This window comes from Talpa occidentalis, unplaced genomic scaffold, assembly GCF_014898055.3.
Source record: "Talpa occidentalis isolate TD23 unplaced genomic scaffold, MPIMG_talOcc4v2.1 talOcc4.3, whole genome shotgun sequence".
NCBI lineage: Eukaryota > Metazoa > Chordata > Mammalia > Eulipotyphla > Talpidae > Talpa > Talpa occidentalis.
In genome coordinates, this window is record NW_023603184.1 from 151,508,142 (window position 1) to 151,533,906 (window position 25,765).

Below are 25,765 nucleotides of genomic sequence, written 5' to 3' on the forward strand. Positions count from 1 at the left end.
GGGCGGGGGCGGCCCCCTCGGGGGCGGGGGCGCGGGGGGCGCGGCCTCCCCCCCGCCCGGCCTGGCGCTTTCAGAGCCCGCCCCGCCCGAGCGGCCGCCGCGGTACTTAAGCCGCGGCCCGGGGGCGGCGCCGGCCCTTCGCGGTCCCGCGCGCGCCTCCTCGAGCCCCGAGCGCGGCCCCAGCGCTGCCGGCGCGGCCCCGACGGCGCCCCCCGCCCGCCGGCCCGGCCCGGCCCGGCCCGGCCCGGCCCGACGCGGCCCGGCCCGACGCGGCCCCGCCCGCCCCGCCCGCCCGCCCGCGATGCCGCGCCGCGCGGCCGGGGCGCTGCTGCTGGCGGCGATCCTGGGGTGCGGGGCGCGCGGGGCGCGGGGCGCGGTGGCGCTCGCCGACTTCTACCCGTTCGGCGCGGAGCGCGGGGACGCGGCCACCCCGCGGCAGGACGACGGCGGCTCCGGGCTGCGCGCGCTCGCCGCGCCCTTCCCCTTCTTCGGCGCCGCGCACTCGGGGCTCTACGTGAGTGCCCGGCGGGGGGCGGGGGCGCGCGGGGGCGGCCTCGGCGCGGGGGGCGCGCGGGGGGCGCGCGGGGGGCGGGGGGCGCGCGCAGACCCGGCCAGGGGCGCCCGCCCCGCCCCGCCGGCCCGGACCTCGGCGGGCGCCCCGCGCGCCCCGCGGCGCCCGCCCTGGGGCACCTGGCGGGGGCTGCTCCCCGGAGGGGACCGGCCGGCCCGCTGACACCTGGGGCGGCCGGGCCGGGGCGGCGCCCGCAGCACAGGTGCGAGGGGCGACCTCTGACCTCTCCCCCCTCCCTCCCCTTGGGCCCGGCCCCCAGGGGCGCCCCGGGGCTCCCGAGTGGGGGCGCCTCGCGGGGGCCGGGCGCGCAGGCCGTCCCCCAGCTGCTCGTGACCCACGGGGGCGGCGCCGCCCGCGTCTGCGCCCCGCGCTCACCTCTCCGCGGTGGGCCGTGCCGGGCACCCCCAGCCGGGTCTCCACGGGCACCGCCTGCTGTGCCCTCGCGCGCCCCACCGGCCCCTGTCACCCCCACCCCAGCGCCAGCCCCTCCGCCCGCAGCCCCGCCCCCGCGTCTCCCATTGCCGCCCCCTCGGCGCGTGCCGGTGACGGTGACCACTGCCCGGGTGGACGCCCCAGCCGGAAGCCCCCGGGGGCGGGTGGGCAGGGCAGAGCGGTCAGGCCTGTGGCGCCGCTCGAGCCCGGCTGAGGAACAGGGACCCTCGCTGGCGCGCTGTAGGGGACGCTGTCCAAACGTCCCCGGGCGTCTGGGCCAGGCCCACCCTCCCGCTCAGCGTCACAGGCGACATCACCGAGATGGCAACGCGCGTAACAGTGTCCCGGAAGCCCTCCCGGCACGCGACCGGGTGGGTCGGCCCCACGGGGAGAGCTGCTGGCACACCAGCGGGGGCATCTGGCCACTGGCCGGCGGCGGGCCTCCCTGGGCCGCGGCGCCGACAAAGCGCATGTGGCGTGGGCGCACGGAGCCCCACGGCCTCTCCCTGCTGTGCAGAACGACGGGGGCTCGCAAAACCCCGGCTGAGCAGCCCCAGCGCTCGGTGGCCAGGACGGGGAACAGGGCAGGGCGTGGGGGGACACTGGCGGTCAGCCAGGCGAGAGATGGAAGGTTCCCATCCCAGAGCAGGTGGACCTGACCGGGCACCCCGGGAGGAGGCTCCTGCCCTGTGAGCACCGGCTCTGACCCTCATCCAACAGGGGGACAGACATCAGCCGGCCCCCAACCCGGCACTGCCTGGTGTCCAGGGAGGAAGCTCCATGGGCTGGGCCCGTCACACTGGCTTCTGCCCCATGTGGGCCCCGGCCCACTGCCTGGCAAAGAGCAGGCTCGCTGAGTGGACGGGTGGAGGACGGTGGAGGGTGGTGGAGGGAGGTGGAGGCTGCAGGGGAGAGGCTCGGGGAGGGGCTCGGGGAGGGGCTCAGGGGAGAGGCTCGGGGGAGAGGCCGCAGGGCACCAGGCCACTCCCTGGAGAGCAGTGACTCCACCGTGGCCTCTTCCCTGCTGCCCCCGGGTGTCCAGTGGCTGAATGTCCTGCTGGGCCGCGCAGGCCCCCGGTGGGGCCAGCAGGCAGGGCTCCAGGCCATGGTCCAGGCCCAGCTCGCCCCCCCAGGGCCCACCAGCACAGTGGGCGGGGCCGGCTGCTGGCCTGCCTGGGGTGGGGCCCGTCCTGCTCATTTTCGGGGCACTGCAGGGAGGAGAAACAGCAAGGTGGCCACTGGCGGGAACAGCATCTCCCTCCCCAAGGGAACAGAGGCCCCCGAGAAGGCCCTGATGTGCACCCATTCCCACCTTTTTCCCCGCGGGGCCCAGCTCCTGTCCCCACCTTGCCCACGGGGTGCTCAGGTGTTCCCTGGGGCAAGCACAGGGTTGCGGGGGTCCCCCTGTCCTGGTGGGGGGGACAGGGCGGAGGGAGTGGCCGTGGGGCTGAGCTCCCACCCCAGGCGGGGGGCGGCTGAGGAGCGGCCAGTGGCCGGCCTGGGGGTGACAGGGCCCACCCGCAGGTCGCTGCCCCTGCAGCCCAGACCCCCACCCCACCTGCAGCCGCCTCCCCCAGAGGCCTCCCCAGGCCCAGCGTCCTGCCCGCAACCCCTTCCCCAAACACAGGCGGGAGGGGCCGGCGCGTGGGCCCCACAGCTGGGACGCCACCCGGAGGGACCCCAGCGCCGACAGCCTGGCCTGCCCGCCTGAGCCCCGCGGCCTCTCCCTGCCGCACCCCTGCACCTCGTGGGCGAGCACCCGCGCCCGGGCACCCGCGTCCCTGGACGCCCTCGGCTGTTCCTGCTCCCATTCTCGGCTCTCGCGGGCTGCGGCCGGGCCAGCGCGGTCCTTGGCGGGGACACGCAGCCCCGCACCGGGAGGCGCAGTCCACAGCCTCCCGCCGGGCTCCCCCCCACGCCCGCCTGCTGGGGCCGCCCTCGAGCACTCGCATCCGCCTGGCGCCCAGCCCGGGGCCCCAGCGTGGTCAGCGCAGCGCCCCGAGCGGCGCGGGCAGCCGTGCAGTTTCCTGCCTTCGTCTGCGGGCCTGGCCGGCCGGCCGGCCCCACACACCCGCCTCGGGGCGGGCCTGGCGGGTGGGAGGCCCGAGGTCCGCGGGGCCCCGGCTCTGGCGGGCGCGGCCCCCACACGTCTGGGCGAGGTGCGTTTCCTTCTGGCTCCACTCGGAGCAGTTCTTCACTGCTCAGAACCGCAGCCTGGGGGGCCGTGCGCAGCCCCCGCCCTGGTGCCGGCTTCCCCGCGAGGGGGCCGAGGGTCCCCCAAGTCTCCAGCCTGCGGGAAAGCCAGGACTTGACCCGCCCCTGAGCGTGGCCGCCCTGACGAGCCTGTTCTGTGACTCCCGAGCGTCCTCCTGCTCCTCAGATCTTTCTAGGCGTCTTTCTGCAGCATCTGCGGCTTTTGGGGCGCAGAGCCGAGTGGCCCCCAGGCCGGGTCGGGCCGGGAAGCCAGGCAGGGGCCTGGGCCGGAGGACCTCACCGGCCTTTCACGCCGACCAGGGAAGGGGCCCGCGGGGAGGCAGCCGCCGCCCAGCCCCGCCAAGGCCCCGCGCGCCACCGCACGTGCGCAGCCGAGGTCCCGGGGCCCCGGGGAGGTGGCCGGCGGCTGCCGGGGCCAGCGGCAGGGGTGGGATGCCCGCTCGACCCGGGCTCCCGGGCTGGAGCCCCCACGAGAATGTGGGCGCGTGGGCCTCTGCCGGCGCGATGGGCACCCCTGGACCATCCAGCACCACCGCCCGAGGGCCCGGGTCCCGCGCCGCCCGCGCTCTGGGGCCACAGCCCGCGGCCACGGCCCTGCCCACGACCTCCCGGCGGCCCCCGGGCCTGCTCTGCACAGGCCTGAGCCTGCCGCGCCCGCCGCCAGCGCCCGCGTCGCCGCCCCGCTAGATGCCCGCCGGCCACTGGGCCTGGACCCGCCGCCGCCGCCCGACGCTTCCGAAGGCCGCTGGGGCGGGGGCCGCAGAGGCAGCGGGAGGCCCTTGGCCCCGGGAGACGCTTGGAGTCTGGGCTTCGGCGGCTCCTCACCGGCGTTTCGGGGCCGGTTCGCAAGTGTCTGCTTCTCTCCTCTTACCTGGGCGCCGAGTGTGGGTGGCGCGGGGGCAGCCCGCGGGGTGCGACGCTGTGCTCCCGCCCCGTGCCCCCGGCGCCGTGCTCCCCACACTGTGCTCCCGCCGCTGTGCTCCCCGTGCTGTGTCTGCAGCCCACACGCCCCCTCGGCCGGCTGCACCCAGACAGGGGAGCCTGGCCGCCGGGCCCCGCACACAGGCCACCCTCCCGGGGGCCTCGCGCCTGTGGCCTGTCCCCGCCGGGTCCGGCGCGGGTCTCGCTGGTTCCCCCGCGTCAGGGCCCCTCGTGTCAGCCGAGACGTCACCACGAGACTCTCGGCGTCACGGAATTTTCAGGTTTTCCTCTGAGTTTTGTGTCTGCAACGCCCCGTCTGGCTCCTTGACCCCTGAGGTAGCTCTGTCCTGGGCTCTGGGGGTGGTGGGCTCCGCAGCGGGGCCGGTGCACGAGCCCCCAAGCTGCCTGCCCAACCTGTCCACGCTGCCCCTGCCCTGGCTGCTGCCACCTGGGGCTGAGTCTTGAAATCGGGGAGATGGAGCCGTCCAGCCTGGCTCCTCACCAAGGTCGCCTGCCCTGCTCACCCGACGGAATTTTAAAGTCTGCGTTTCACCTCTGGGGGCATGGCCTGCGCGGCCCCGGGTCAGTGCCGGAACCCCGGGTCAGTGCCGGAACCCTGTGTCTGCGCCCATAACCCCCGGTCTGTCCCCGCAACCCCGGGTCTGTGCCGGAACCCCCGTCTGTGCTGTAACCCCCAGTCTGTGCCGGAACCCCGGAACCGCGCTCTCCTGCCCTGCCCGCTCCTCAGTGGACCCTCTGCCTGCGTCCTGGGTTGCGCATCTGAACACTCACTTAGAGGGGGACTCATGCCTCTGCCTGGGGGCTCTCCTCTGCCTCGGCGCACGGGAGGCCCCAGGAACCGCCTCGTCCGTGTCAGGCGTGGAGCGCCAGCCTTGCTGGGGTGAAGGGCGGGGGCGCAGCCTGGGCAGGGTGGCTCACCTGCGCTTCCCCCAACTGTCAGGGGCCCCCAGGGACCCTGCGTCACGGGGGCTGACCAGCCGCGGCCGTGAGCAAGTGCCGAGCTCTGTCCCTCCTGAGGTTGCCGAGGTTGGGGCCCGGGCTGGGGCGGGCCCCCGTGCGGGATGGGTGGCTGTCAGGGGCCCCGGAGAGCAGGGGGGCGGGGGGGATGGTTGCCCGTTTCGGTGGCCAGGGACAAGGCCTGCCCTTGCCAAGGGTCCCCAGGGCCCTCCACACCCCAGCCAGAGTCCCACAGCACCGTGTCCCGTGCAGGCCCGGGGCACGGACGCCTCTGGCCAGGGAGGACGCTCCACTGCCCTGCCAGGGGCCTCCAGGCCTTCCACAGCCTGGTGTCCAGAGCACAGCGTCCCTCCCGCCCCCGCCGTGGCCTTTCCAGCCCCATCCATGCCGGCCCCTGCCGTTGCGGCCCGAGCACTGACTCCCCGCCCGGCCCCCCCTCTTCACCCCCAGCCCTGGCTGTGAGGCTGGGCATGTCCTGCGCCCGGGAGGCCCCGGGAGCCAGCACCACCGGGCAGCCCACCTGGGGCCAGAGCACACTGGGCGCCCAGACCCCCCGTCTGGAGGGCAGGCAGCCTCCCGCCCTGGACACCGGGGCCTCCTGGGGCCGGCTCGTCCTCAGAGGGCATCTCGGGGGGGGCGGCCGCTGGCCACCCGCCCGCCTGCAGCCCCCCATGACCCCTCTGGATTTCTGCCCAACAGGTGAACAATAACGGGGTCATCTCCTTCCTGAAGGAGGTGTCCCAGTTCACCCCGGCGGCCTTCCCCATTGCCAATGACCGCTGCGTGGTGGCAGCCTTCTGGGCGGACGTGGACAACCGGCGAGCCGGTGACGTGCACTACCGGGAGGCCACGGACCCGGCCACGCTGCAGCGCGCCTCGGCCGACGTCCGGCGCTACTTCCCGGAGCTGCCCCGCTTCTCCGCCAGCTGGGTCTTCGTGGCCACCTGGCTCCGCGTGACTTTCTTCGGAGGCAGCGCCTCTTCCCCTGTGAGTCGGGGCCTCAGGATCCGCTGCCGCCAGGGCGTGGCCGGGGCTCTTGGGCCCACCTGGGGCATGTGGGGATTGTCCTTCCTCAGGGGTGGAGCACGCGGCAGAGCACACGGCCTTCTCCGGAGGGGCTGGCTGCCTGGAGTGACCCTGCCCGCCTGGCCGAGGTCACCATGGGGCAGGGGATCCCGGAAGCCAGCTCATTCCCAGTGTCTGCTGAAGGCCACGGCCTCCGGTGGCTCTCTAGTGGCCGGCCCCCACCCTCCCTGTGGGCCCCACACCCCCACCTGGCCCACCTGCCCAGGCGCTCCCAGCTCTGCCCTGCGGCTGCCCCTTCCTCTGGGTCTGGGGCGCTAGTGCTGAGTCGCTGGCCCCGCCTGGACGCAGCCCCTCGCGGGTGCCCAGTGGATGTGAGAGGCCCACCCAGCCTGTGCAGAGCAGGCCAGGGCCAGGACACCCCGCGCCCGCCCGGGTCTGCCCAGGTCCTCGTGCACAGCGCCGCCCCCACCCCTCCCCCCAGCCCCTGCAGGCGAGGACGGCCTTACCGCGCCCTGGGCCTCCCCTGGCCGGCGCCTCCGCAGGGTCCTCCCGCCCTTCGCCAACGCCTCTGCCCTTGCTCTGGGCTTTCCTGCTATGTTGTGGGCCCTGCTGAGTTGAGGGGGCTGCGGTTTCAAAATCTGTTATGGACGCCCCACTCCGCCCTCTCTCCCACCCCCACCCTCCAGGGCCTCGGCCACAAGCAGCCGGTGTCCTCCAGGACTTTCATGATTCTGCCTACACCCTCTCTCCACTCCGTCCCCCGCGGGGCGCCCAGAACTAGCTCGCCGCTTTTCAGGGGGTCCCACCACCAGCCCGGCCCCGTCCCTGGGGCGCCCCGTTCCTGGCACGAGGGTCGCCGAGCATGCAGCCGCCTGTGCCGGTGCGCAGTCGGCCCGGTGGGCACGTGCAGCCGTGGGCACGGGGGGCAGGGGACAGTCCGCCAAGCCCACAGAGTCCTGTCGCTGCCGCCGTGCCCCCTTGGCTCCTTCCCTTCCACACGGCCGCTCCCGCCCCTCGAGGGAGGCAACCCGGTAGTTCGCCCCGGGCGGCCCGCCCCGTGCCAGCCGATGGGGATCACCCCTGGGCGATGGGGATCACCCCTGGGCGGCGCCCAGCCCTGCAGGCGCGGCCTGCTCTGCGCGGCTGGGGGCTGGCCGCAGGGCAGGGCCGGCTCACCGCCTCTCCCCGCAGGTCAACACGTTCCAGACGGTGCTCATCACCGACGGCAAGTTCTCCTTCACCATCTTCAACTACGAGTCCATCACGTGGACCACGGGCACGCACGCCAGCAGCGGGGGCAACGCCAGCGGCCTGGGGGCATCGCAGCGCAGGTAAGGCCCGGCCCGGGGCGGGGCGGGGAGGGACGGACTGTGCGGAGGCCCGAGGCCGGCGGGGCCGACGCAGGCCAGCGGCCGGGCGGGGTGGGCGCGGCCCCGGGTGGCCCCGGGCCCCAGGTGTGCGGGGCGGCCGCGCCAGCCCCACCTCCCGCCTGCTCGGTCCTGCGGCCGCCGGCCCCGCGGAGGCCAGGAGGGGCTCGGTACCCCTGGAGGTGGGCCGCCCCGACACCCCGCCGACCCCGGCCACCGCGGGGGGCTCGGAGGCTTAGGGAGCCCGTACCTGCCCCCACTGTCCGCACCCCAAGGCCGGCTTCAACGCGGGCGACGGGCTGCGCTACTTCAGCATCCCCGGCTCGCGCACGGCGGACATGGCCGAGGTGGAGACCACGACCAACGTGGGCGAGCCCGGGCGCTGGGCGTTCAGAATCGATGATGCCCAGGTGCGCGTGGGGGGCTGCGGCCATACAAGTAAGCGGACCCGCGGCTCGGGGGCGGGCGGGGCGGGGCCTGGCGAGGGGCGGGGCGGGGCCTCAGCGAGGGACGGGGCGGGGCCACCTCAGGCGGGGCCGCGGCGAGGGGCGGGGCCTCAGCGGGGGCGGGGCCACGCGGCGGGGCGGGGGCGGGGGGGGCTCGGCGAGGGGCGGGGTCCACGGCGAGGGGCGGGGCGGGGCCCCTCCTGTCCCTTCTCCAGGCCCTGGTCCTGGACAAGCCCCAGCGGCCGCGCCGCGGGGCCGGTCTCCTGCGGGGGGTGGGAGGTGCTGTCACTTCTCGCCTCCGGTCATGGGGGCCACTTGCCGGGAATGACGGTGTCCTGGGCTGAGAGTGGCGCCAGGAGCCGGAGCCCCGGGCCTCTGTCCTTGCGGGCCGCCCCGGAGCTGAGCGGGCCAGGAGCGGCGGCGGTCCTCAGGGACCTTGGGCGGCCGGCTCTGCCCTGGCCTGCTTGGGGAAGCACTGGCTTCCCGGCGCGGGGCTCACCCAAGGGCGCACCAGCCGCTGTAGCCCCAGGGCCATAGCTCCTGTCCTGCTCTGGCTGTCCTGCCCAGGAGGCCTTGGCCCCCCGCCGGGCCTGGCCCCTGTGTCCTCCTGGCCCGGGCAGGTTCGGTGGGTGGAGAAGGCGGCGGTGGTGCAGCGTGGGGCGCCGCCCGGTCACAGGAGGAAGGCGAGGCCGCAGCGGGGCAGGGGGGTGACCGTGTCCCTCTGCCCGCAGCCTCCGTGTGCCTGGCCCTGCGCCCCTGCCTTAACGGCGCCAAGTGCATCGATGACTGCGTCACGGGCAACCCTTCCTACAGCTGCTCCTGCCTCTCGGGCTTCACCGGGCGGCAGTGCCAGCTGGGTGCGTTCTGGGTGCGTTCCCTGGGCGGCCACCGGGTCTGAGAGCCGCAGGCCATGTGCAGGCAGGAGCGCCCCTGGGCCGCAGTGCTGTGCCCCCGCCCGCCCGGGCTGGGCCCTGCGCTGAGTCCGCACCTGCCCCCAGATGTGGACGCATGCGCCTCCCAGCCCTGCCGGAACGGAGGGACGTGTGCGCCTGGTGCCCATGGCTTCAGCTGCCAGTGCCCGGCTGGCTTCCGAGGACCCATCTGCGAGGCAGGTAGGAGGCGGCCAGGCCCAGCAGTGCGGGGTGGGGGGCACAGGGCCCGCCTAGCTGGGGCAGGTGGCGCCCGCAGGGACAGTTGTGGGGCTGCGTGTGCTAGAGGGCTTGGCTCGCGCTGTGGGCGTGGGCAGGTCAGCAGCCCGGGGTCCAGAGGAGGGGCCTAGCTCCCCAGATTGGCTAGAGCCCTGACCACACCCGAGCTCAGCTTGGGGCGGAGACCCTGCGGAGGTGGTGGGAGCCGGACACCCTCCCCCAGGCAGGCTGATGGGCACCAGGGGCTTCTGGGGTCCACCAGCTGGGGGGGCGGCACAAAGTCCCCTTGCCGTCTGTGCCCTTGAACCCCAAAGCCCCGCTGCTGCTGGCAGGAGTGCGGGCTGTTCCCTCTAGCCCCGGAGGGGCTCACAGCCTGGACATGGGGGGACCCTTCTCGAGACCCCGCTGCTCCCCACCTGGCCACGCTGCCCTTCCGCGCTTCTGAGCAACCACATCAGATCCGGCCCCCACTGTGAAGGAGGGGGACCCCACTTCCACGGCCTCACTGCCCCAGGCTCTGTGGGGGTCACAGAGGCCCCTTCATATCCAGGCGCATGCCCCCCACCCCTGCACCCTGCTCATTGCTGTCCGGGTGGCGGGGCAGGGCTGGGCACGGCGAGGTCTCCTGCTGACCGCGGGCTCCACCACCTTTCTGCAGGAGGCACCCCGGAGCCGGACGCCTGCCTCTCAGCCCCTTGCCAGAATGGGGGCGCCTGTGTGGGCGCGGAGCAGGGCTACGTGTGCGAGTGCCCCGGAGGCTTCGCGGGGCCCCACTGCAGGGAGCGTGCGTGGGCGGGGCGGGTGCGGGTGGCGGGCACGGGGTGGCGGGCGTGGGGTGGCGGGCGGGGGACACAGGGTGGGGGGTGCGGGGTGGCACCGCACCCGCACTGGAGCACCCCTCTGGCTGCCGCAGGAACCCCCGCGGGCTGTGAGTGCCAGAACGGCGGCAGATGCTTAGAGGCCAACGCCACTGTCTGCCAGTGTCCCCCCGGGTTCTTCGGGCTCCTCTGTGAGTTCGGTAGGTGCCCAGGGCCCCGAGACACCCCAGTGGTGCCTGGCTTGGGCCCACGGGGGCACAGGTCTAGATCCTGCCCCTGTGCCCTGTGCTCGCCCAGGAGGGGTGGCCTGGCAGCCAGCAGGGGGCCAAGGCCGGGGTGCGGAAGGGAGCCGGGCCTTCTCCCGCAGAGGTCACGGCCACGCCCTGCACCGTGAACACACAGTGCCCGGACGGGGGCTACTGCATGGAGCACGCGGGCAGCTACCTGTGCGTCTGCCACACGCCGCGCAACGTCAGCCACTGTGAGAGGCGCTGCAGGCGGGGGGTGGGGGGTGGAGAGGGGTGAATGGGGATGCGTGGGGGCGCGCAGCGGGGGCACGTGCAGGGGGCACACGCGGGGTCCTCCTAGCCCAGGCAGGAGGGTGGGAGGGGAAGGAGGCGCCTCTCCTGTGCTGGCGGCTGCTCCGGAGCCGAAACCCCGCCAGGCGCCCGTGGGAAACCACCTCTGGACGCTGCAGGGGGCCGCCCCGACGCCCCTGAGGCTGCAGTCACTGGGCAGGGCTGAGCACTCGGGGCTAAACAGGGTTGTCACTGGCCAAGTATGGGGGTTCCGCGCTCTGCCACCCAGGGGGTGGGGTGCGGAGGCGGGGGTCACTGCACTCTGACCTCGCCGCCTGCCGGGTGGCCTGACCCGGTCCTGCCGGCGTGGACAGGACGGGGCGTGCGCGGGCCACTGCGCGTCTGTGCCCAGCTCAGCCCCAGCTCCGGAGGGCAGGGGAGGGCACGGCCCGGCCGGGCCGGGGAGACCTGGTCTCTTGGGGGTGAGCGTGGCGCCCGCCCGGGACCCTCTCTGTCCCCAGCGCTGCCGTCGCCCTGTGACTCGGACCCCTGCGTCAACGGAGGCTCCTGCGAGGCCCGGGACGACGCCTACGCGTGTGTGTGCCCGCGCGGCTTCCACGGCCAGCGCTGCGAGCAAGGTGGGCGGCCGCCCTCGGGCACTGCCTGCACTGGGGCCGGCCCCTGCCCAGCGCGGCCGAGTAGCTGCCAGTCCCATGGGCCCGGGGCACCCCGCGGTCAGAAGCAGAGGAGGCTGCTCGAGCCCCCTGTGGGCACCGGCCACAGATGTCCCTACCTGGGGCTCTTCCCGGGAGCGGGGGCTGGGGCTGGACGGGGAGCCCCACCCAGGCCTCGCCTCCCCGCGGGAAGGAGAGGCTCTCCCAGGAGAAGCCCTCGGCCCCCTCCACCGTGCACTCCCAGGACCCCTGCTGGGGACCACTGTGTGGGAGCCGCCTGGGCCAAGCCCCAGGGCCCAGCCCAAGCCCAGGCCCAGCCCAGCCCCAGGCCCAGCCCAAGCCCAGGCCCAGCCCAGCCCCAGACCCAACACTGACATCTCTGGGCCCAAGTCCAGACCCCAGGGACATGGGTGGCTGCTTTCAGGGGTGCAGGGACCAGAACTTGGGCATGGCGCCGGTGAGACCCCACAGGGCTTGGGAGGAAGAGGTGGAAGTGGGGTGCACACTTCCACCAAAACTGGAGGCAGCAGGGGCCTGAAGAGCAGCCCCCGTGGGTGTCCCGCTTCCCCACCCGCGGGCGCACACATCAGGTCGGGGTGGGGGCACAGGCGTGAGAACAGAGCCCGGGGCTCCAGGTCCTGGGCCTAGGGCTGCGCAGGGACGGGTGCCAGGCCGCCACCTGAGGCCCCGGGCCCCCGTGTGGGGGTGCAGTGTCTGCTGCACCGGGCCAACCCCACCAGCAGGTACGAGAGCGCCCGTGGCGGGGGCGCTGAGGCTGCGGGGGGTCTCGGGCGCCCCACGCGCCGGGTTGGCTGGCTGCGCTGCCCCGGCCTGGCCCGAGCGCAGGGCTGAGCCGGGCGCTGCTCACACGGGCCCCACCCGCAGCCCGGCCGCGCCTGTGCAGCTCCGGGCCCTGCAGGAACGGGGGCACGTGCAGGGAGGCGGCGGGCGAGTACCGCTGCAGCTGCCCCTACCGCTTCACCGGCCGGCACTGCGAGATCGGTGAGCCCGCGCGGCCCCGGCGGGGGCGGGGGGCAGGGCGCCCCTGAGCCTGACCGGCCCTGACCGGCCCTCTCCTGCCTCCAGGGAGGCCGGACCCCTGCGCCTCGGGCCCCTGCCGCAACGGCGGCACCTGCTTCCACTACGTGGGGAAGTTCAAGTGCGACTGCCCCCGCGGCTTCTCCGGGCGGCGCTGCGAGGCGGGTGAGCGGCAGCGGCGGGGCCTGTGGGCGGGAGGCGGGCGGGGTCCCGGCCATGTCACCCCTGTGCCTGAGGCCCCCGGGGAGGACGCGCGCCCCCGGCCGCCCCAGAGCCACGTGTGGTGGGCGCCCACGGTCTCATTCTGGGGGCGCCTGCACCGCCTCCCTCTGCGATCACGGCCCAGGCCAGGCTGGGAGGGGTGGCGTGGCGGGCAGGGCGGCGGGGAGCGAGGCGAGGAGGCCCGGGCAGCCCAGACGTCAAGGCACCTTCCTGCAGGACGGCCGGGCTGGGAGGGGGTGGGACCAGGGGCCTTGTGCCTGAGGGGCAGCAGGCAGGGTGGGGGGCAGGGGTGGGCTGCAGCCCCCCGAGCACCCCGCCACGTCCAGGCCTGCCGGCCGCTGGGCATCCGGGCCACCCAGTGCCGGTGACCTGCCGGCCCCTCCCTGGCCTCTGTGGTGTGAGCACTGCCCGCCCTGCCACGGCCCACGGGCCTCCCCGCCCCACTGCGGCCCCACGGTCAGGCACCCCCTCCCCACTGCTGCCCACCCAGAGCTGGAATCAGGCCCCACGGGGAATGCCGGTCAGGACCTTGAACCCGGGGAGGACCGGCCACTGTGGGGGGCCCGGAGGGGGTGTCCCCAGCCAGAACGTGCACATCTCAGGGAACCAGAAATTTTAAACATGTTCATTCAGAGGTGGGGAGCACACCCAGATGCCCCCAGAGCCCGCCTGCGGGGCCTGCTCAGGCCCAGCTCTGAGGCCTGGGAGGGGCGCCTGGCAGCGCGCCGGCCTGTCCTCGCATCCCCGGGCTGGTGGTCACTCCAGGAGGCCACACTCACCTGCCTCGGCCCACACCGTGCGGGGTGCTCAGGGCAGGGTGGGACAGCCACCCGCAGGTGCCAGCGCTCAGCACTAGGTTGTGGGGGGCAGGGGCACCCATGAGCAAGAAGCTGCCGCCACGGGAAGGAACCATGGCCACAAAGCAGAACCACGAGACACTGAAGGAAGACGTGGGAATCCGGGTGGCAAACGCAGGAATTGGGGTGCACACATGGCACGTGGGGTGCAGACACAAGAATCGGGGTGCAGACACAGGAATCGGGGTGCAGACGTGGGAATCGGTGCACACATGGCATATGGGGTGCAGACGCAGGAATCAGGGTGCAGACATGGCACATGGGGCACAGATACAGGAATCGGGGTGCAGAAGTGGTACGCGGGGTTCAGGCGGCACTGAGCCCTGAGCTGGAGACCAGCCAGGGCTTCCCGAGAAGGGGTGGACGTAAACCAGGAGGGGGCAGCGGGGAGCGACAGGGCGGGGTCAGACAAGGGTCACGGCCGGGGTCACGGGCACTGGACACCGCCCAGGGCCGAGGACGGGGTGGGGCCTGGAGCGCCCTGGGAGAAGGGCCAGCCCGGCCAGGCGGGGGGCAGCATGAGGAGGTCCTGAGGTAACAACCGCGCCCACAAAGGGCGCTCGAGCACTGGGGGCGGGGCGGGAGGGGGCCGGCCGGCCCGTCTCCAGCCCAGTGGACGCGGGGCCCCAGCGAGGGTGACGCGCGGCGGGGGTGGGTCTGCTGCGGGCCCAGCAGGGCCAGGGGTCGGCAGAGCGCCCTGGGCCCGGGGGGCGGCCGTCTGGAGGGCTGGGCCCCAGGTGCGGCTGGAGGGGAGGCTGACTGGGCACCAAGGCCCGCCAAGAACTGCCGCTGCCCAGCACCCTGCCAGCCCCTTCCCGAGACACTCCAGCCCCCTCCCGAGGCGCCCCAGCCCAGCCCTCTCCTGAGGTGCCCCGGCCCAGCCCCCAGCCCCCTCCTGAGGTGCCCCAGAGCCCCGCCCAGTCCCCTCCCAAGGCACCCCAGTACCCAGCCCCTAGCCCCGTCCCGAGGCACCCCAACCCCCAGCCCAGGCCCGGCCCCTTCCCAAGGCACCCCAGTACCCAGCCTAGCCTTCAGCCCCTTCCTGAGGTGCCCCAGACCCCAGCCCAGCCTCCTTCCAGGGCTCCCCAGTCCCCTGGCAGGGCAGCCACTGAGGGCCCAGGTGCTCCCTGGGGGTCCCCATGCCTCCCGTCTGGAGGTGAGGAATACTGACGTGTACCCATTAGAAGCCCTGCAGATGTTGGGGTTCACCGCGCCAAGTGAAAACACTACTTTGAGGACAAGAGGCAAAACGGAGGAGACCAGGGAAGCGTGAGGGCAGGGACATCCCGAGGGTGAGGCCACGAGGACAGGCCATCCAGGGGGAGGCCAGCAGCGCAGCGCCCCGGCGAGGGCTGAGTGTCCGGGCGCAGGCAGGGAGCCCGGCCCCTCCGCAGGGGCGAACCTGCCCACCCAGAGCTGCAGAGCCCAGCACAGGTGGACACCGACGGGCACCCAGGGTGTGTCCAGCGGCCTGTCGGACATGCCGGCGCGACGGAGGGGCCCCCTGCAGACAGCTCCGAGGCCCCGAGAAGGGGGGCCTCAAAGCCCAATGGGTTAGCCCGGAATACTCTGGCAGACGGGGCGCTGCCCAAGCCGCGCCGGCCGGACCAGCCCCCGCCCGGGACACCGCGCGCCCGCCCCCGCGTGCAGGCAGGAGGGCAGATTCCCCACCGGCCGGGAGACGGGAAAGCCTCTCGGCTGAGTCAGGGCGAAGAGCCGAACCACCCAGCAAGCCCGAAGACGAGGAGCAGTCTCGGTGCTGAGGACAGGAGCCGAGTTCTTAAATGTCGGGGTGTTCTGAAGTGCTCGACGACAGCCCAGGACGGGAGGACCCGGTGGCGCAGGAGGGTGACAGTGGACCCTGCTGTGAGCAGCGCGTCCGGCAAGGGGGCAGCCTGGAGGGGGCCAAGGCAGCCCAGCGTCCGGCTTCAGAGCCTGGGAGGAGACCGAGCGCCAGAGGCAGCCGGCGAGGAGCGCCCGTGGGCGCCGGGTCAGCCGCTCTGCAGGGCTGCGTGGTGTCTGGACAGGACGGCGGAGCGGCTGGCTGGTCAGGAAAACCCCGCACGTCCAGCAGTCCGCGGGACACAGCCCGCGCGTGAGGACACCACGCCGCCCTGCAGAGCGGCTGACCCGGCGCCCACGGGCGCTCCCTGCCCGCTGCCGCTGGCACTCAGAGACGGGCAGCCCTGGGACAGGCCAGGGTCAGGCGCTCTGGAGCAGGGGGCCGAGACCTTGGGGGGCGGACGTGACGGCCACAGAACAGCTCGGGAGACTCGCGGGGCAGGCAGAGCAGCCGGGCGGTGCGCAGCGAGTCAGCTGAGAGCAGCAGGGGCCGGCGGGCCCGGCAGCGGGGCTGGGGAAGGAAGCCCGGGCGCGCTCGGGATGCAGAGCGGTGGCCTGAGGGCCCCATGGCCCTCGCCCCTCCGGGCGCGGCCAGCCAGGCCCGCCGCCAGAATGTCTGTGGGACCAGCGAGAGGAGCCGCGCGCGAGGCCGGGGCTGTGTCTCGGCTGGGGGCTCGCGCAGCCGTCTCCGGGGCGGGGCCTTGCGGGGCTCTGGTGTCGGCCTCACCGCGGCCGCCGGGAACGCTGGCGCCTCTGGGCAGCCCCAAGGTGCGCATCCGGCCCACGCTGGTCAGGGCGTCAGGGCCAGCCGCCCGGGCTGCAGGGCAGGAGCGAGTCACGGAGGCCCCTCGACCGACCGCGTCCCGGCTCCCCGGCTGCCAGAAACCCCCCCCCCCGTGAAGGAGGGCATCGCCCACCCGACGCCAGGCGGCACCCACGTCCCGAGGGCGGCGGCGCGCAGGAGCAGACGAGAAGCTGCCAGCGGGGAGGACGCCGGCTCCGGGCCAGCCTGTGGCCCCCGAGGCCGCGTGGTCGGCAGCAGCCGGAGAGCGGGACTGGCCGCTCCCCTCTGACCCTCCTGTCGAGGGCGCGGCCGCGGGGCTCCACGCAGAGAGCCGGGTGTGGCGGCTGACACGGCCGAGCTGCCCACGCCGGGGCGCGCGGGACGGGCCCTGAGGGGTCGCAGAAGGAATGGACGGAAGGAAAGGCCGAGTCCCTGGAAGGCGCGGAGGGGATGGCGGGAGGCGCCGGCCCTAGAGACCGCGAAGCCCCAAAACCAAAAGTGCCCCCGGAACAGACAGAAACGGGACCCGCCAGGCTGCCGGGCAAACGCTAAGCCCTTCGGTGAGGAAAGGGGGGCGGACAGGCGCTCGGAGGGCACCCCGTGGGGGCTGCAGCCCCTCATCCCCCGCGCGGCCAGACGGGGCCATCCCCGCGACAGGCGTGCGAGGACCCCGGCCGAGTGGCCGGAGCGATGGGCGCGCGGGGACGCGGGCGCGCCGAGCTGCAGGCGGGCAGCACCCGGGAGAGGGAGGAGCCCCCGCCGGGGCTGGCAGGACTCCCCGCACCTGAGAGCTGCCGGAGGGGAAGCGCAATGCCGCCTCCTCGGGGGCTCGCCCCCTTCGAGGCATCCCAGAGCACGTCCGTGGGGAGGAGGAGGCAGCCGGGAGCTGACGCGTGAGCGTCTCCACAGCCGAGGAGGCCACGGCCCCGGGGCCGGGGGTGGGGGGCCGTGTCCCCGCCGGCCGCCCCCAAGCGCCACGCAGAGCGCGAGGTGCGCCCGGCAGCGCCTCCAGCCCACGTGCGGGGGAGCGGCGGCTTCTGGGCAGGGTGGCGTGAGCCCCACACCTGGAAGAGGATCTGGTGGCCGGCCGGCCAGCCGCGCCCCTGGGTCTGGAACCAGGCACCCGGGCGGGAACGACTGCTGCGGGGCGCGGGCGCCTGGAGTATTGCGCGGCCGTGAAAAGCGGCGGCCCACGGCCCGAGACCGTGTTCAAGTCATGAACAGCAAAGCCCGCCTGCTGCTGACGGCCTGTGAGGGTCCCCGAGGGGGGTGAGCACCCGCAGGTCGCCACCTCCGGCGTGGACGGCCCCCGCTGCCCCACGGTCCCCAGCGGGCGGCTGGTGGCACGCGGGCCTCTCCGGGTGGGCGAGGGTTCTGGGGTGGCTGAGCACAGACCTCACCCTGGGAGGTTCACAGAGGCCCCTGGGGCAGGGGCGTGGGCTTGGCCAGGCTCTGCGGAGGGGCCGCCTCAGAGCACAGGGTCTCTGGGCTCGTGTAGAAGCCCCCGCAGGCCCCAGCCTCATCTCCCGTCCGCAGAGGCGGGCGAGTGCCAGGCACAGCTCTGCAGAAACGGAGGCTCCTGCAGGGGCCTCCCCGGGGCCTTCGTCTGCCAGTGCCCGGAAGGCTTCTCCGGGCCCCACTGCGAGACAGGTAGGCTGAGGCCAGGGGCCCCCACCCGCACTCAGGGTGCCCGCCAAGCCGCAGGGCGGTGGGGGTGGGTGCTGGGCCCCTGCCAGGCGGGGCTGGGGGCGCCGGCTCTGGGCTGAGGGTCCCCCCGCCGGCTGCCCGCGGGCCTGCTGCCCCTGCCGCCCTCCCCTTCCTCCCTTCCCTTCTGCCCGCTCTCCTCTCCCTCCCCCAGACCCCTTGCGGCTCGGTCCGACTCTGGGTGTTCTCCAGAGCTGGACGCCTGCGACCCCAGCCCCTGCAGGCACGGAGGCCGGTGCGAGGGCGGCAGCGGCGGGGCCTACCTGTGTGTGTGCCCCGAGGGCGTCTTCGGCCCCCACTGTGAGACAGGTAAGGCCCTCCTCCCCCGGGAGACCCTGCCCAGGCCCGCCGGCCGGCCAGCCACCATGCCCCGCCACGCCCCCCTGCGGCATGGCACTGCCCTGCTTGTGCACCCCAACTGGAAACACATGCAGGGTGCAGGGCCTCCTGGGTCCAGCATCCCCGCCCTCAGCTGGGTCTGGCTGGCCTGGCCTCTGGGCAGTGAAGGCCCAGTGCTGAGGACAGGCCTCAGTCCGGGGCAGCAAGGCGTGGTCTGAACGGGGGGCTGCACTGTGGCAGAGACGAGGGGCCTGCCGGGGGCCCTCAGGTCGCCTGCAGATGCTCCCCGCAGCTAAGGAGCATGGCACGATGGTGGCATCCACACCAGCCCCCCGTAGAGGGAGGTCAGGGGGCGGCCATCTCAGCCACCAGGCTACCAGCGGGCGCCTGAAGGGGCCAGCCTTCTGCTCACCCCCGGCCCCTGGCAAGATGGGTCACCCACGTCAGAAAGCCACCCCTGCTGGACCCTCAGTGGGCCCTCGGGCCAGCCCAGCCCCTGCGTGGACAGTCCCCGGGGGTGGGCAGGGCGGCCCAGGGCTCAGGGCTGCCCTCCCCCCAGTGGCAGACCCCTGTTTCTCCAGCCCCTGCGGGGGCCGCGGCTACTGCCAGGCCAGCAACGGGTCCCACAGCTGCACCTGCAAAGTGGGGTACACTGGCCAGGACTGCGCCAGAGGTGAGGCGGCACCCCAGGCCTGGGGGGAGGGGGTCCTCAGCCCCGTGCATGAATGCAGCCACACGGGCACTGAGACCCCGGCGCGGCCAAAGGCCCAGGGCAGACGTCCGCGGGCGGGGCGGGGGCGGGCTCGGCCCACACGGACGCCCGCGCGCTCCGCACCGCAGAGCTCTCTCCGCCGACGGCCCTGAGGGTGGAGCGGGTGGAGGAGAGCGGGGTGTCCATCTCCTGGCGCCCGCCCGAGGGCCCGGCGGCCAGGCAGCTGCTGGACGGCTACGCGGTCACCTACGCCGCCGCGGACGGCGCGCTCCGCCGCACAGACTTCGTGGACCGCAGCCGCTCCTCGCACCAGCTGCGCGCGCTGGCGGCCGGCCGCGCCTACAACATCTCGGTCTTCTCGGTCAAGCGCCGCGCCCACAAGAACGACATCAGCCGGCCGGCCGTGCTGCTGGCCCGCACGCGTGAGTCCGGCCGCCGCCGAGGCCGGGGAGCAGCCACGCGGCCCTGGGGGGCGGGGGGCGGACGGCAGAGCCGCGCTGGGTGCTGCGTGGCGGGAGGGCCGAGGGCACCCGCAGGGCCGTCCAGGGGCTCCGGACCTTGCCCTCTGCTCCTGGGACTGATGGGGACATCTCGGAGCACCCCCTGGGACGTCGAGGGGGCTCCTTCTGGCCTTGGAGCCGCTGGTGGTGGGCACAGGGCCAGGGGCTGGCTGTCACCGCCGCTCACTGGCACCAGGGAGGACAGTGAGGCGAGGGAGGGGGCGGTGAGGGCGCAGCGGGGTCCCTCGGGGTGAGCACAGGTGCAGGCTGGACCTGAGCCCGCCTGGAGCGCCGTCTGGACACAAGATGGAGGCCCCGCCCTCCCCCGTCAGAGCCCGGGGCCAGCACTCAGTGGACCAGGCCTGTGCCCAGGGCAGCTGAGGGCTCCCCTCCTGGTTCCCCAGGGTGCAGCCCCTGTATCCCTTCTCTGCCGAGCGAGGACCCCCGTGCTTCTGCCCCAGGCCCACACGCCCCCGCCAGCCACCTGGGGTCAGCAGGAAAGCAAGCCCCGTGCCTGTGGCACAGCCGGCTGGCCTCGCTGCGCTGCAGGGCCCTGCCCAAGGCCGCCTCCTCCCGCTGCCGCCCGTCCTGTCCCCCGCTGAGGGCCTGTTGTCCCCAGGACCCCGCCCCGTGGAGGGCCTCCAGGTCACCAACGTGACGGCCAGCGCCATCTCGGTGCGGTGGGCTCTGCACAGGATCCGCCACGCCACCGTCAGCGGTGTGCGGGCGTCCATCCGCCACCCCGAGACCCCAGAGGACCAGTCCACCGAGCTGGACAGGAGTGTGGGCGAGTTCACGTTCGGGTAGGTGAGGGTGGGGGCCGCCCTCCCCTGTGCCCCCGGAAGAGCTGGGACTCGCAGAAGCAGGCGCGGGGAGAGGCCAGGCGGGCCTGCCCGGAGCCCTGTCCACACCAGGCCCCTTTCTCTGGACACTGGCCTCCACCGCTCCTGCCCGAGACCTGGCCCTCGCCCCTGCGCCTCCCCGCAGGTCCCTGCTGCCGGGACACAGGTACAGCATCCGGGTGACGGCGCTCAGCGGGCCGGGGGCGCAGGCGCACCCCACCGAGAGCCTGGCCACAGCGCCACTGCACGTGTGGACACGTAAGCACCCCGCGTCCCCAGAGGGGGCACCTCCCCAGGGCCTGCGCGGGCGGGTCCCCAGAGGCCCCTGCCCGAGGCCCCCGGAGGGGAGGCAGCAGCCGGCGGGGGCGCCCTGCCGAGCACCAGCGAGGGGCGCCTGGGAAAGGGGTGCGAGGCATCAGGAGCGGGGTGACTAGTGGGAGCTCGCCGAGGGGTCCGCTCCGCCGCAGCCCCGCTCCAGGACCCACAGAGCAGCTGGGGCCGCCCCCCTGGGCAGGCGGGACAGTCGCGGGGGCCAGGGGCGCTGCCAGGCAGCGGGTGGGCCCCCGGGCCGCTCCTGGGGGAGCCGCGGGTGACCCCCCTGCAGGGGGCCTGGGCTCCGCCCACACCCTCCCGCCCCGCCTCTACGCCCCCCCCGCGCCCCTCCCGAGGGCCCCGCCCCCGCGCCCTGGCCCCCTCCCGAGGGCCCCGCCCCCGCGCCCGCGCCCCCTCCCGAGGGCCCCGCCCCCGCTCCTGCGCCCCCTCCCGAGGGCCCCGCCCCCGCGCCCCCCCCTCCCGAGGGCCCCGCCACCGCGCCCCGCCCACCCGAGGGCCCCGCCCCCGCTCCTGCGCCCCCTCCCGAGGGCCCCGCCCCCGCGCCCCCGCCCCCTCCCGAGGGCCCCGCCCCCGCGCCTGCGCCCCTCCCGAGGGCCCCGCCCCCGCGCCCCGCCCCCTCCCGAGGGCCCCGCCCCCGCGCCTGCGCCCCCTCCCGAGGGCCCCGCCCCCGCGCCTGCGCCCCCTCCCGAGGGCCCCGCCCTCGCGCCTGCGCCCCCTCCCGAGGGCCCCGCCCCCGCGCCCCGCCCCCTCCCGAGGGCCCGCCCCCGCGCCTGCGCCCCCTCCCGAGGGCCCCGCCCCGCGCCTGCGCCCCCTCCCGAGGGCCCCGCCCCCGCGCCCCGCCCCCTCCGAGGGCCCCGCCCCCGCGCCTGCGCCCCCTCCCGAGGGCCCCGCCCCCGCGCCTGCGCCCCCTCCCGAGGGCCCCGCCCCCGCGCCCCGCCCCTCCCGAGGGCCCCGCCCCCGCGCCCCCTCCCCCTCCCGAGGGCCCCGCCCCCGCGCCCCCCCCGAGGGCCCCGCCCCCGCCCCTGCGCCCCCTCCCGAGGGCCCGCCCCCGCGCCCCCGCCCCCTCCCGAGGGCCCCCCCCGCGCCCCCTCCCCTCCCGAGGGCCCCGCGCCCCGCCCCCCGAGGGCCCCGCCCCCGCCCCTGCGCCCCCTCCCGAGGGCCCCGCCCCCGCGCCCCCGCCCCCTCCGAGGGCCCCGCCCCTCACCGCGCCCGCCGCGCCGCCCGCAGGGCCCCTGCCCCCGCCAACCTGACGGCCGCGCGCGTCACGGCCACCTCCGCGCACGTGGTGTGGGACGCCCCCGCGGCCGGCGCGCCCCTCGAGGCCTACGTCATCAACGTGACCGGCGGCGCGAGTTCGCGGAGCCGCTACGTGCCGCGCGGGACGCTGGCGTCATACACCGTGCGCGACCTGCTGCCCGGCCGGCGCTACCGGCTCTCGGTGACCGCCGTGCAGGCCGCGCCCGCCGGCCCGCTGCTCAGCGAGCCCGCGCACCTGCACATCATCACCTGTGAGCCCCGCGCCCCCGCACCCCCGCACCCCGCGACCCCCCCCGCGCCCCCCGACCCCTCAGCGAGCCCGCGCACCTGCACATCATCACCTGTGAGCCCCGCGCCCCCGCACCCCCGCACCCCCCCGCGCCCCCCGACCCCTCAGCGAGCCCGCGCACCTGCACATCTTCACCTGTGAGCCCCGCGCCCCCGCACCCCCGCGACCCCCCCCCGCGCCCCCCGACCCCTCAGCGAGCCCGCGCACCTGCACATCATCACCTGTGAGCCCCGCGCCCCCGCACCCCCGCACCCCCGCGACCCCCCACGCGCCCCCCGACCCCTCAGCGAGCCCGCGCACCTGCACATCATCACCTGTGAGCCCCGCGCCCCCGCACCCCCGCACCCCCGCGACCCCCCCCGACCCCTCAGCGAGCCCGCGCACCTGCACATCATCACCTGTGAGCCCCGCGCCCCGCACCCCCGCGACCCCCCCCCGCGCCCCCGACCCCTCAGCGAGCCCGCGCACCTGCACATCATCACCTGTGAGCCCCGCGCCCCCGCACCCCCGCACCCCCGCGACCCCCCCGACCCCTCAGCGAGCCCGCGCACCTGCACATCATCACCTGTGAGCCCCGCGCCCCCGCACCCCCGCGACCCCCCCCCGCCCCCCGACCCCTCAGCGAGCCCGCGCACCTGCACATCATCACCTGTGAGCCCCGCGCCCCCGCGACCCCCCCGCGCCCCCCGACCCCTCAGCGAGCCCGCGCATCTGCACATCATCACCTGTGAGCCCCGCGCCCCCGCACCCCCGCGACCCCCCCCCGCGCCCCCCGACCCCTCAGCGAGCCCGCGCACCTGCACATCATCACCTGTGAGCCCCGCGCCCCCGCACCCCCGCGACCCCCCCCGCGCCCCCCGACCCCTCAGCGAGCCCGCGCACCTGCACATCATCACCTGTGAGCCCCGCGCCCCCGCACCCCCGCGACCCCCCCCGCGCCCCCGACCCCTCAGCGAGCCCGCGCACCTGCACATCATCACCTGTGAGCCCCGCGCCCCCGCACCCCCGCGACCCCCCCCGCGCCCCCGACCCCTCAGCGAGCCCGTGCACCTGCACATCATCACCTGTGAGCCCCGCGCCCCCGCACCCCCGCGACCCCCCCCGCGCCCCCCGACCCCTCAGCGAGCCCGTGCACCTGCACATCATCACCTGTGAGCCCCGCGCCCCCGCACCCCGCACCCCCACGACCCCCCCCGCACCCCCCGACCCCCCAGCGAGCCCGCGCACCTGCACATCATCACCTGTGAGCCCCGCGCCCCCGCACCCCCGCGACCCCCCCCCGCGCCCCCCGACCCCTCAGCGAGCCCGCGCACCTGCACATCATCACCTGTGAGCCCCGCGCCCCCGCGACCCCCCCCGCGCCCCCCGACCCCTCAGCGAGCCCGCGCATCTGCACATCATCACCTGTGAGCCCCGCGCCCCCGCACCCCCGCGACCCCCCCCCCGCGCCCCCCGACCCCTCAGCGAGCCCGCGCACCTGCACATCATCACCTGTGAGCCCCGCGCCCCCGCGACCCCCCCCGCGCCCCCCGACCCCTCAGCGAGCCCGCGCATCTGCACATCATCACCTGTGAGCCCCGCACCCCCGCGACCCCCCCCCCGCGCCCCCCGACCCCTCAGCGAGCCCGCGCATCTGCACATCATCACCTGTGAGCCCCGCGCCCCCGCACCCCCGCGACCCCCCCCGCGCCCCCCGACCCCTCAGCGAGCCCGCGCACCTGCACATCATCACCTGTGAGCCCCGCGCCCGCACCCCCGAACCCCCGACCACCCCGCACCCGACCCCCCCCCGCGCACCCTGACCCCCCTAGGCGCCCGGTGCACCCCGACCCCCTGCGCACCCTGAAGCTCCGCGCACCCCGACCCCCCAACACCCACCACCCCCGCGCCCGGAGGGTGGGGAGGCCCCCAGGGCCCGGGAGCAGCGCAGCCCCGCAGGAGGATGAGCGTCTGGGGGCTGCGGGACAGACACAGGCGAGGGGGCCAGCAGGCCGGAGGCGCTGGCGGGGGACGGAGGCCCCAGGGCGGACACCGAGCGCTGGCGGCAGGCGCGGGTCCCCACTGCCGCCCGCGGGACGGCCCTCCCGGGCACGCGCCGGCCGGACAGGGCAGAATGGGCCGGGGCGGGCCACAGTGGTGGTGGGCGCGGGCGGCAGCCTCCCGTGACCTCTTTCCTGCGCCACTGCCCCAGCCCCGAGGGACGGTGCCGACCGGCCCTGGCACCGAGACGGCCTCCCCCCACGGGCGCCCAGGAACAGGGCCCTGCCAGAGCCGCGTCTGCTCGGCGACCGGGGTGCCCCCGCAACACCCAACCCGGCCCCCAGGTAGGCAGCCCCCGCACAGGCGCCCGCGGCCAAGGCAGAGGGCGGGCGGCCCATGGGGCTGACCGCGGGGTGCTCTCGCCAGGGCCTCGGAGCCGGTGGATGGCAGAGGACACGTGGGCGCCAGGTTCAGCCACCCACCCCGCAGGCCACTGACCGTGAGAGCCCGTAAGTGCCCCGCCTGCCCCGTGAGGATGGGATCAGGCGCCTGTCCCCACCGCACCCCCAGCCAGCGGCCCAGACGGCCCAGGACGGTGGGCGCCCAGCTGCAGGGGCCGCGCGTGGCTAGAAGCCCAGAATAGCGGCCGCTGGGTGCCAGCCAGCGGGAGGAGGTCACGCCCCACGCTGAGGGCAGAGCCGCCTCTCCCCTGCCCCGTGCCCAGGGCAGCCGAACCACGCCTGCCAACCCACGCCTGCCCCGCCTGGGGGGCTCCCGGCCTCCCCGCTGCGAGCGGGTCTGGCAAGAGCTGTTTCCACAAGCACCGTCACCAGGTGCCCACAGGCCTGCATGCTGGGGGGCCAGGCGGCTGCCACCCCAACCATTCTAAAGCAGAGGGACAGAGGCAGCTCCCAGGCCCCCGGGGCAGGGGTGGAGGGAGAGGCCGCGGAGGAACCGGCAAGGCTCACCCTGCCGACCCTGGGCCTGCGGGAGGGACTGAGCTCCGGGAGAGAGGCTGGTCCCACCCAGGGGCGCCGGGCCCACGGGCCCAGGGGGGTGCAGGGGAAGGGCAGCGGGCTGCACCGCAGCAGCCTCGACACCCCGATTCTCCTAGAGCCCACAGCTCTGGTGCAGCTCGGGGGCCCAGAGGAGGCGCCCCGGCAGGTCAGCCTGGCTCTCCAGCTCCCAGAAAATGGACATGGCGGTGGGGGCAGCGACCAGGAGATGGGAAGTAAGTGGGCAGGGGCCCCCGCGGCCTGGAGATGGGGGAGCAGCCGGTGGAAATGCCCCACCCTTCACAGACAGGGCGCGGCGGGGCAGCACCCCCAGCAGGTGGGCAGCGAGGGCACCTGCCTCACGCCACCTGCGCCGAGGCCTGGGCTGCTGGCCTCAGTGGGCAGGGAGGGCTGGGCCGACACCGACGCTGGCAAACAGCCCCCCAGTCCCTCTGTCCCGGCCCCGGCCCCACCATTCCCTTCGCCCTGGCCCTGCCCCCCAGTTCCTCTGCCCCGGCCCTGCCCCCCATCCCCCCAATACCCGCCGAGGCAGCTCAGTCAGTTGGTGCTTGAAAAATAGTGGCCTCGAGGTGGGGAGCTGACCGTGCGCAGTGGTGGCACCTCGCGGCTGGCGGGCACGGCCGCCCTGCGTCTGGCTCGTGGGCTGACAGTGGGCCAGTGCTCTCGGCGCGCCGCCCGGGCCATGTCCGCCGAGCACCGGGCGACGCTGCTGGGCCGCGGCGGACTCGGGGGCTGGGTGTGCGTTGGGGGGCGGGCCCAGCGGGATGTCGGCTTACCCCCAGGGCTGGAGGCGCGGCCACTCTGTCCCCCAGAAAGCAGGGCCACAGGCGTCAGGACCGGCCAGGGAGGGTCTGCCCTGCCGCTCCTCACTGCTGTCCCAGCGCCGCGTCTTGGCCCGCCGGCGGGTCTCGCCCGACCTTCAGGCCCCGCCCTGGGT

At 75.6% G+C, this 25,765-nt stretch overlaps 1 protein-coding gene across 1 annotated transcript; it reads left to right on the plus strand.

The window, feature by feature from the left end:
* Nucleotides 1–301: 301 nt before the first annotated feature.
* Nucleotides 302–25,464, plus strand: SNED1 (sushi, nidogen and EGF like domains 1). The gene is given in 24 exon segments (XM_037522189.2): nucleotides 302–514; nucleotides 5,816–6,103; nucleotides 7,334–7,451; nucleotides 7,454–7,473; nucleotides 7,785–7,947; nucleotides 8,687–8,812; nucleotides 8,954–9,067; nucleotides 9,762–9,887; nucleotides 10,017–10,121; nucleotides 10,289–10,402; nucleotides 10,961–11,077; nucleotides 11,999–12,115; nucleotides 12,200–12,316; nucleotides 15,955–16,121; nucleotides 17,122–17,506; nucleotides 17,753–17,869; nucleotides 18,459–18,572; nucleotides 18,740–19,033; nucleotides 19,731–19,914; nucleotides 20,099–20,224; nucleotides 21,514–21,794; nucleotides 24,024–24,156; nucleotides 24,239–24,321; nucleotides 24,927–25,464. Coding segments are annotated over 24 exon segments (4,083 nt in total). The 3' UTR covers nucleotides 25,388–25,464.
* The last annotated feature ends 301 nt before the right edge of the window (nucleotides 25,465–25,765 follow it).